Here is an 11,742-nt window from a genome sequence, read left to right as displayed (position 1 = left end):
TGACACATATGATCCATCCATGAAGTATATGGTATTATGTTAGAGAAATAATTGAAGTCCAGAACGAGAAAAGTTGAGAAGGTTTAATTCTCAATGGGAAGTAATTTTTTGCACATCTACTTTTTTACCATTTACTCTGTGTTATAGCTAATTAAAAAGGTTAATTCTCAATGGGAAGTAATTTTTGCACATCTATTTTTTTTACCATATACTTTGTTTGTTTATAGTTACTAATAAAAATAACATAAATAAAAATATGTTGGAAAAAGATGAATTGACACGAACAACGATGCGCATATCAAGCTAATACAACCAACTTTATATTGCACTTGGAGAGAAATGCAGACAGATGAACTACACGATTCGCATGCCAACCACTTGGCTCTGAAAAAATTAAGCTATCAGGATGTAGAACAATGATCTAGTCCAGCTAATAGTGACTTACATACGTACATATAATCGGTGACATGTATGGACCATGCGTTAGTGACTTAAATACGCATATATAAATAGCGACACATATAAACTACGCGTGAATGATAAGCTATTAAGTCAAAATCAATTAAAATCAATAAATGGGAAGATGGTAAAAGGTTAGTCTCTATTTGAAGTGAAATTTTGCCCACCCCTTTGCATTTTTAAACACTTTAATAATTTTTAGTAATTAAATTGAATAAATTAATAAAATTTAAGAGACCAAAATAAAAGTATAGAATAAAAAATAAGAGTGAAAATTATTTCCGGAACTCAACTTAGTGGCATAAGTTGCTAAGGTATATTTATTGCACAACATCTAACCCCTAGTGGGGTAAGCAACTTAACCATGGATTAGAACTAGGGTTAAAAGAACAAGTGGTTAAGAAGGACAACCACAAAACCCAGATTTTTATTATCGACAGTCATCACTGCTCATCATCAACATCATCATCCCTCTCTCGGCTAGCTAAACCGTGTCTCTCTCTCTCTCTCTCTCTCGCCAAAAAAACGGAACCATCTTTATCACTCCTCCATACCTCCCCTCACTTTCTCAACATCCTCAGAGCTTCCATGGCAGCTCAGAGCTGTAATCTGCACAGAAATCTAATCCTAACGACTTAAAGCAGCTCCCTTTTAACTTTCTCTGTATTTGCTTTTGATTTTTGTTCTCATTTTTTGGAGACCCCTAGATGTTTGAGCGATGGATATAACCCCGTCCATCACCACCACCACCAACAACACCGCCAGTACAAAATCCCCGGAAGCCGACAGCGAAACTCCGACTCGGATCCAGCAACCCTTAAAGCCTCTGTCCTTCAGCAACGGCGTCCTCAAGCGCCACAACCCCACGCACCACCTCCACCACCAAAACATCCCCATCACCCCTGTCGTAGTCACCTACAAAGAATGCCTCAAGAACCACGCCGCTGCGCTGGGTGGCCACGCCCTCGACGGCTGCGGCGAGTTCATGCCGTCTCCCGCTGCCAACCTCGCCGACCCCACCTCACTAAAATGCGCTGCATGCGGCTGCCACCGCAATTTTCACCGCCGTGACCCCGAGGACCCCGTGCAGCCAAACACCCCCGCCGCAACAACGCATGTCATCGAGTACCAACCCCACCACCGCCACCATCCTCCTCCGCCGACTCACCCCGGCAACCGAAGCCCCAGTTCAGCTTCTCCACCGCCGATCTCGTCCTCCTACTACCCCTCCGCCCCCCACATGCTCTTGGCTCTGTCCACCGCTCACGAAAACGCCTTGGCAGGTGCGAATAATAATAACGCCGTTGCTATGCCCCAGGTCATGTCGCGGAGCCCGAATGCGAGGAAGCGGTTCAGGACCAAGTTCACCCAGGACCAGAAGGAGAAGATGTACCAATTCGCAGAGAGGGTCGGGTGGAAGATGCAGAAGAGAGACGAGGAAATCGTGCGGGAGTTCTGTAATGAGGCCGGCGTCGAAAAAGGGGTTCTCAAAGTCTGGATGCACAACAATAAGAATACCTTCTCCAAGCGAGACGTGCTCAATGGCGGCGCTGGCGGCCGTGCTGGTAGTTTAAGCCGACCCAGCTTTCTCCTTGAGCATTCCCACCACCACAACAACGGCACCAATGGCAACGGCAACAACAACGATGATGACGAGGAGGAGGATGATGATCAAAACGACAACAAGAACGGCGTTCCGAATCCGAATCATCATTACCAGGGTGCTGACGGTGGTGGCAACAATGGGTCGTCTTCTTCTTCTTGATCCTTTTGATGAATAATAAGAGGAGCTTAATTAGCATTAGAGTAAGGCCAGTGCTAAGAAGTAATTAATTAATTAGCTGCTCTTAAATTTTCTTTCTTTCTTCTTCTTTCTTAATTCTTCTTTCTCATTGTGTTTAGTTTAAGTAATGAGACTATCAATACTTCAGTTTGCTGAGGATAACCTGGGAAGAGAGATTGATTGACAAAAAAAAAGGGAATTAATTTGCTGCCTATATCTTCTCTTTATTTATTTATTTTAGTTTCTTTCCATATCCCCCTATTTTTATTATTAGTTCATAGCGATTTCCGCATAGGCTTTTCTTCCTGTTTAATTCTTGTGTTTATTTTTCGCCTTTGTATTCAATAAATTAACTAAAGTCAAGAGCATAACAGAAATAAATCATACTGCGCAGAAAAAACGAGAGCGTAAAAATTATTATTATTTTTTGTTCTAAAGCTATGTCAAGCCGAAAATGTGTTCAATTTCTTGTTACTAAAACAAATGCATTGGATTTTATTAATATTCTGTTCTCTGAGAATAAGCTGCAGAAATGCAGGTGACCCTTTTTCCCTTTTTCTTTTTCAGAAGGTGAGAGAGAGATAGAGAGAGGCATTGTAATTTCTGAATCTAATGTCTCATCAGGGAGAGATTTTCTTATCCGGTGTCCGATACAAAGAAGCAGAAAGTGTTGGCACAAAACATAAGATCATTGTGGGCAGTTACAAAATAAATTATTCTACATTATCCCATTAGCTTTAAGCATTTTCTTAAGTTTTAATTATATATAAAATTAAACTAGAGAATGATCCAAGAGAGATCTAGAGAAATCATTTTTTAAATTAATACCCACATCCCGATTATTGTCTTAGACTTTTTTCACCACTATTTTAATTGTTTTTAATTAATTAATAATTGTGGTATGGACCTCTTTGCTGCTGATCATATATTAAAATGCCTGTAAATTAAGAAATCCTCAGCTAGCTATCATGGCTTTAATTTTTTATTCCTTCTACAGCGTGTGCAACCAGAAGAAAAAAAAAAGCAATACATAGAACAATGACTGCAAATGTGTGAACTTTTTTGGTGGGTTTTGGATGGTAGGCTTCAATTAGGGATTACTCTATGTTTTTTTAACCTTAATCTATTCCAAAAGGGTTAATTAATTAATTAGTTGAATTAAGTAAAGCATAATCTAATGAGGTCAGTTGGTAAGCTTGAGGATGTGTAATGTTTTGTCCCTTGCCTTTGAAGGGAAGCAGATATTAGTGATAACCCAAATTATGTTGGACTAAATTAATAGGTTAGATGGATAAAGAATGAGACGACGACGACGTTAAATCGAAAATGGTACATAGAAAAATCAAGTGTCTTTTCCACCAGCAAAATTTGGTTTTGTTTTGGTGTTTTTCTCATTTGATGAAGTCGGTAATCTTGTTTTTGTGGGGGCGGGTCCTTTGCCTGCATATGCCCTTCCAGGCTCCAACTGTGCCAAGTATGGCCAAGTATGGGTTGCTCATGCTCAGTCAATTTACCCTCTAAAGCGTTTAGTGGGGAAATGGGGATGGGCCTTCTTAACTCCTCACACAGGGAAAATGTTAACATCTTACTATCTGATTTAGGGGTATATTCATTGGGAATTTGAGAGATTTTAATAGATTTGTAAATCCATAGATTTTTATGGAGTTTAACTGATTTGTAGAGATTCTACGTAAATTTTAATTCAATTCCTTCAAAATCTTATGGGGAGAGGTGAGATTTGTGGATGTTTAAAATACACTACAAAATCTCTCCAATTCCCTTTAATTCCTCAATTTTTCCAAATTCTTTAAATTCAAATTCTAATTGAATACACCTGGAATGTTAATAACTTCTTTAAAATTATAATTGAATACATCCGGATTTATAAGGATTTTAATAAACTATCTTAAAATCATGATTGAATACACATTAAATTTCAGAGAATCACTTAAATCCAAATTGAATACCCCTAAATTTATTAAAGAATTAAAATCCCTTAAAATTCCAATGGAATACACCCCCCTTAAGGTGGATAGATCGGTAGTGATATAAGGTATAATTAAGAAAATCAGCTAATAGGTAATGGGAAATAATTGCTTAATCTAGGTTTTGAAGCTTCAAAGTGAAGGAGTAATTTATCTTTTAAGTCACACTTTGCCCCAATCGGAAAATATATGTAGAGCATAGATGCGGTTTGGTGAGAGTAGCCAGGATCTAATTAAAACCTCACCATAATTACAATACCAGAAATAACTCTTTAATTCTGAGAGATACCGTCCGAACTTGAACGCCGGACAAATGCTTAGATTTGATGAACTTTCCTACGATACAAGAGAGATTTTTCAGTGTGCCGAAAATACTAAGTGTCATAATACAACTGGTTAGATGCTTGAGAAAAAAAAAATTAACCACTTGTATTATGACACTTGATGAATCAATCTGTGTTCCTACCGCCCTAAAAAATTTCTTGGAATATAAGAGCAGTGTCAGAAAAAAGGGCTGTATTGAATGTAAAGCCTTGACTTTAAATCCATGTATCCATCAGATATGATGTCATTAGACTTGTGTGATCCTGTCTTCTTTATTGCTATCTGTGTCTGTAAACAGGATTAATCATTCATTAATAAGGTAAATTAATTAAAAAATTTTGAAAATTTTGAGTTTTAATGATAAGAACAAAATAAATGGTTAAGTGAATAGTATCAGGATTGACTTTGTAGTGTAAAAATGTAATTTTTCTTTAAAGTGAACAGTTATGTGAGTTTTTCGTTAAAATTTCCTAATTAATAAGCAATTTAGCTTAATCAAATTGGGGTTTGCATGTTAGATATTGAAGCTGTTTATAACCCTGATTAAAACAAGATTAACTGCAAGAATTTGATTGTTCGAACTCTAAGTTGAAAACCCACTTCGCCAACTCCTCGCATGGACTATTTCGGAGTGCTGGTAGCCAGTTTGTTGGGATTTGGTCGAACAACTGTGGATGATTTCTCAGAATTGTTTGTGAAGAAAGAAAATCTTTTACTCAATCCAATATACAACTGTGGGTGATTTCTGAGAATTGTTTGTGAAGAAAGCAAATCTTTTACTCTATCTGATAAGATTAAGGGCATGTTTTGCGAATTAAAATATCTTTTGAGATAATCAAAAGTAAGAATGACAATTTCATGCATGACACAATATATAACTTGAAATTAGCACAAATTAAAATTCATTGGGTAGACAACTAACACTGTTGACTGTTCAACTGATATCCTATTTGTTCAAATGATAATTTTTCTCAATTTTTCTAATGAATAGCATGAGTTATTGCATTGTTGTTTACACGAATATTACATAAATAAGAATGGGTAGATGGAACACGGCTCATCACCCTTCCTAACCAAAAGTAATTTGACTAGGACACAGTAAAAGTACTTACTGATTAAAAAGCTACTTTGTAGTGCTTTATAGAGAAGCCAACACTTAATAAAATATACATTTACTTTTAACAAGATCGTTTTTAGTAGAAATGTTTTCCGCATAAACGTTTTCAAGTAAGCTCTTATTATAAAGTAACTTTATATCTTTTTTCCGTAAACTCTTTAGTCATGTGCTTCTAAACATTGTTTTAAAGTTTGTACGATAAGATTCCTGGAACGAGCTCAAATGGAGTTGTGGGGATCATATGAATTATACATAATCAAAGAAGGATTTTTTTTTTTACTTTGGATCAGAGTCATCATGCAATGTTTCACCCCTTTTAAGTTTTTGTTTCCTTCTATTGCCAGTCCAAGCAAAACGTGACCAGGACACTGTTCAATTGGTTTGCCCAAATTAGTGCCAGTAGATGATGCTCCATGAGTTGTAATAATAAAAACACAATTTCAATGTGCATGGCAGCTGCATGTGAAGAGAGGACACTGTAGAGGGAACTAGCTAGGGTTAGTGGATAACACATCGAACCACAAATTAAATAAAAGGTGATGCTATCCATACATTTATTTTTATCTCTCATATATCTCTCTTAATTTTCAATCGTCAGATTGAATTAATTGAGGAAAGTCAATGGAAAAAAATTTAACAGTGTGTGAATAACATTACCTTAAATAAATTCGAAGCATATGTTATATATGAAAAAAAGTTAAGGTTCCACTATAAAATTAATTGGCAATATGGGGAACAATATAACTCCTTATTGAAGAAGTTGAGGTTCCACCATAAAACCAATTGATAATATGGAGAATAGCCCAACCTCTTATAAACCCCTGCATGGTTTGGTCCCTTACTGATGTGGGACTTTGTCCCCACATTCTCACACTTATAAGCTCTTGCATGGTTGGTCTCTCACAAATGTGAGACTTTGTCTTCACTTTCTCACACGCCCTATTACGTTTGGCGAATTTTTAACCTTAACATGTAGACAACACAAATTGGGTGATGTGGAGCATGTGTGTTAGGCTTCACATGTGGGCCAACGTGTTCTGATATCATGAAAAAGGTTAAGGTTCACTATAAAATTAATAAACAATATGGAAAGTAACTCAACTGTCAACTCCTTATAAGCCCTTGTATGATTTGATCTATCATCCTCACATTCTCACAATATAATGTATGGTTTTAATCCCAAGCTTTTGGTGAGAGAAATTTGATTAGTGATTCCAAGAGCCACGATAGGCCAGGTGTTTTTTGGTATTTTAGTTTCTCTAGTCAATTTTAATTTCTTTGGATTCTCGTTGAGCACCTTTCAATCTTATAGGCTATTTTGTGTCACTGTAGGGATTTGTCCAGTAACATTAAAATTAGTGGATTCTCTAGACCATTTGAATTGACCACAATCCAAAAGAAAGTGATAGGTAGATCAATTTTTTAAGGGTAAAAGACTGTTTACTACCCATATGTTTCGTGGTTTTTAACATTTAGTACATTAAGTTTTTTTCGTCCCAGAGTCATACCTAAAGTGTAAATTTTGAGACAGTCTCATACATCCGTTAGTTAAACTGTTAAGTCTCCCGTTAACTGTGATGTGGCACCCATGTGAACAATGACTGGGCGCCACGTGTCACCCACGTGGAAATTAAAAATAAAATATTTATAAAATAAATAAATAAATAAAATAAAAAATTATATATATATATATATATTTCAAAAAAAAAACCTTCATCTTCCCCAGATTCGGAGGAAGAAGAAGAAGGAGAAGGAAGAAGAAGGAAGAAGGAGAAGAAGGGGAAGGAAGAAGGAGAAGAAGAAGGAGAAGGAAGAAGAAGGAAAAACAAAAAAACCAAATCTGCAACCCAGATTTGGAGGAAGAAGAAGAAGAAGAATGAGAAGGAAGAAGGAGGAAGAAGGAGGAAGAAGGAGGAAGAAGAAAAAAAAAAAAGAATATGCAACCCATATTCGGAGGAAGAAGAAGGAGGAGGAGGATGGAAAAAAAAAACCGAATCTGCAACCCATATTCGGAGGAAGAAGAAGAAGAAGGAGGAAGAAGGAGGAAGAAGAAAAAAAAAACCGAATCTGCAACCTAGATTAGGAGGAAAAGGAAGAAGAAAAAAAAATCGAATATGCAACCCAAATTAGGAGGAAGAAGGAGGAAGAAGAAAAAAAAACCGAATCTGCAACCCAGATTTGGAGGAAAAGGAAGAAGAAAAAAAAAACCGAATCTGCAACCCAGATTCGGAGGAAGAAGAAGAAGAAGGAGGAAGAAGGAGGAAGAAGAAAAAAAAAACCGAATCTGCAACCTAGATTAGGAGGAAAAGGAAGAAGAAAAAAAAAACCGAATATGCAACCCAGATTAGGAGGAAGAAGAAAAAAAAACCGAATCTGCAACCCAGATTTGGAGGAAAAGGAAGAAGAAAAAAAAAAACTGAATCTGCAACCCAGATTTGGAGGAAGAAGAAGAAGAAGGAGGAAGAAGAGGAAGAAGAACAAAAAAACCGAATCTGCAACCTAGATTCGGAGCAAGAAGAAGAAGAAGAAGAAAAAAAAGGGAACCCAATTTGTCCCCCCCTTCCCCCCAAAACCCAACCCCCTGCAACCCAAAAGAAGAAGGAGGAAGAAGAAGAAGAAGAAGAAGAAAAAAAAAAAAGGAACCGAACCCTAGAAGAAGAAGAAGAAGAAGAAGAAGGAAGAAGAAGAAGAAGAATAAGGGAAAAAAAACAAAAAAACAAAACGTGGATGACACGTGGCGCCCATTCATTGTTCACATGGGCACCACGTCACAATTAACGGTAGATTTAACAGTTTGACTAACGGATGTATGAGACTGTTCCAAAATTTACACTTTAGGTATGACTCTAGGACGAAAAAAACTTGATGTATTAAATGTTGAAAATCACGAAACATAAGGGTAGTAAATAATCTTTTACCCATTTTTAAAATCATCTTTTGTAGATCACATGATATGACAGTTAATAGTTGGACTTCTTTTTTAATTACTCAAAGAAAGTGTCCAATCATTAATCTATCGTCACATTATGTGGCTTACAAATGAAAATTTAAAATTTTAACCACTCTAACATCACCCTAATCCAAAATACAAGAAATAAAGTGGCTAAATTAGCACCAAGCTACTATTGAAGAAAGCTCCAAATTAAAATTTACCCCAAACTTCCATCCTATTAGGTCTTTTTACAGCTACAAACACTCATAATTAAGGTTACAATTCAATTGGAGGCTTAGGTTTTCTTATTTCATATGGTTGTTGGGCTAGACTATCAATCTGAATTAGATTTTCTAATAAATATCACATATTAAATAGCGTAATTTGATTTTTATCTGATAACATAATCGGATTACAGATCCAAACATAAACGAATGTAACATTTGAGTAACTAAAAGAAACAAGTTTAAATGGAAATCAAATTTACAAATAATAGAACGAGAAAAGAATAACAACGGATTGCAAACTATATATGATTGTTAATCCGTTGATAAAAAGAATGAAAAAGACCGTAAATTTCCCATACGCCTACAAAGTTACAATAAGTGTATTTATAATGACCTAATGTTGAAGCAAACATGAAAGTTGTTCATATACAAATTGGGTTGACTTTGGAACAACGTAAAATGTTAAAGTTGTGACCTTCGCAAAGTTGCTCTGGTCACCTTATGAAGGTAATATGTAAAGATATTGAGATAGAAAATAAACACAAGATGTACGTGGTTCACCCTAAGTAGTGCTACATCCACGAGAATAGAGGAGTCTCATTAATAATGTAGAGTTTGCATAATACAAAGGTTCAAACATGATCATCATTAGTAAGTTCTAATAATGGATTAAGTGGAATAATGACATTAAAGATTAATTGTATGAGAATGATCTCCTTTTATAGTTGAGGAGAGTCTTCGGCTTTTGTCCGCGGTCGATGTGGGACCCTATAAGCTTTATTCTTATGTTGTCATGTGTCGTGTTGTGATTAGCCTCTTGGTTGGAGAAAAACCTTGTGCTTCAGCATGGATGCCTTAACATGAATCCGGGTCTTTGAAGGTATAAAGTTGACAGGTACTCGATAGTTTCGAGATTGGTGAAGTATGATATAAACAAAAGTAATGTTAAACCCTAACAACAAATCATCATAATCCCTATTCTAATATAAAACCTTAATATATTAGTATTAAAAATACCCTAACATAAAGATAAACCATACTACTAATTAGTTACTTTTCCAATAAATCCCGAGGAATCTTTTGAAAGCTGTTGTTACGTAATTATGATGTCCTTTCAATCTTTGCATTTGATCGGTGGTGATTGGGTGTTTACATCCTCCACGTCGATTTTTAACGTACCTGCGTTATGGATGATCGGTGGAAGGAAGAAAGATTAAAGACTGATCATGAGAAAAAGAATAAAAAGCACGAGAGAGGAAAGCTGCAACGTCTAATTATCAAACCTTTTATCATTTACAACGCAATAAAACAAAGACGCCTCAAATTGCTTGATATTAACACAAGCAACTAGCTAGCTCTACATTCTCCCATGATGTGGTTTTCATTTCCAAACTTTTTTTTCTTTTCTAAAAACCCAATACAACAAGCAGATGCCAGCGTCACATGATTACTTCATAAGTATTTCTCGTATGAATCCGAATTCGCATTCATTTCTCTATAATTTAGATTAGTTTAAAGTAGAACAACACAATGTATAAAGCAAAACCCCTTGAACGAAGTTATCTGTCTTTATTTTGTTAGTAGGAAGGCTACCTATGAAAAGCTTTTTTCATGTCATTGACATCCTACATATAAAAGGAAGCATGTAATTGCAAACACATATGCATTTGATGATAAACAAAATTAATACGGCAAGTCAATGAAGGACCACGCAATTATTTGCAGCATAAAGATTAACGCATTACTCAGTGGTCCTAGCTACAATGTTCTAGACATGTCCCCGAACTCCATTCTTTATATATATTCCTTATATTATCAGTCTAATAGTAATGAATTAGTAATTATATACACTTATAACTTGCGCAAACCCAACTAATTCACCTTAAATCTCATCCTAATTGTGTTTATATATATTCCTTTACGTACTTGTGACAGTGTCTTAAAAACAAAAATTGACCACAATCGAATACCTTATCATATTCGAACGAGTTTTTTTGTAGTCTTGCTACTCATAAAAAAAATAGGATAATAAGTATATGCACAAGCTTTATGAGAGAATAAAGGTTGCACATTTTCTTAAGATATATATATATATATATATATATATATATATATATATCAAATTAAAGGTTGCATTTATATTTACCATACTTTTCTTATCTCTTCATAAGTGGGACATAGACATCTACAAATCAAAATAATAATAATATTAATAAGACTAGGGGTGGTTTTGGTACCTTACCGTACCAAAACTTCTGTACCAATTACCATACCAAATATTTGGTACGGCAGAATTTATTACCATTACCATACCAAACTTTCAGTATACCGAATATCGGTATACGAAATAGTTTGGTTGGTATGGTATGCCAATGGTAATTGTCACTTTGTTTGCACAAAATCTAATATTTTTTAATTAATGTAGAAGTGTAAAAAATTTAGAAAAAATATATAAACGCTCGTAATGACAAACTTTACAACTTTTTGGAAGAGCTTTACTTTGAAATTCGTCATTATAATCATATAAATCATAGATCAAAATTTAACTGTTGATTGTTGTTTACATTTACACTTCATTTTTCTCATCAAATTTTGTTTATTTTTTTCAAATTTTCTTTTCTGAAACCATGATCTATTAGAGGATGTAGAAAGATGAAAGGTTTGGATCGTTGATATTATGTTTAGAGTTTTACGGTTAGTGAAAATATTGCTTGATGTTTATAAAGTTTCTACAAACTATATGACATCGACTCATATTTCAGTTAACCGTAAATATCGAAACGTGATATCAAAGATCTGAACCGTTCATCTTCTTACATCCGTCAGATGATCATGTTTTCAGAAAAGAAAATTTAAAAAATGAAATTCAGTAAGAAGAATAAATCGTAAATGACAATCGACGGTTAAATATAAAT

The 11,742-nt window shown here is 35.1% G+C and overlaps 1 protein-coding gene across 1 annotated transcript; it reads left to right on the top strand.

Annotated features, from left to right (window-relative positions):
• Positions 1-885: 885 nt before the first annotated feature.
• On the top strand, positions 886-2,456 carry LOC126583708 (zinc-finger homeodomain protein 9-like). The gene has a single exon (XM_050248213.1). The coding sequence runs from the start codon at positions 1,178-1,180 to the stop codon at positions 2,222-2,224; it is 1,047 nt and encodes a 348-aa protein (XP_050104170.1). The 5' UTR covers positions 886-1,177; the 3' UTR covers positions 2,225-2,456.
• Positions 2,457-11,742: the final 9,286 nt, after the last annotated feature.

The sequence above is a fragment of the Malus sylvestris genome, chromosome 9 (genome assembly GCF_916048215.2).
Source record: "Malus sylvestris chromosome 9, drMalSylv7.2, whole genome shotgun sequence".
NCBI lineage: Eukaryota > Viridiplantae > Streptophyta > Magnoliopsida > Rosales > Rosaceae > Malus > Malus sylvestris.
The sequence above is the reverse complement of the archived record's forward strand: the minus strand, read 5'-3'. Positions and strand labels throughout refer to the sequence as shown.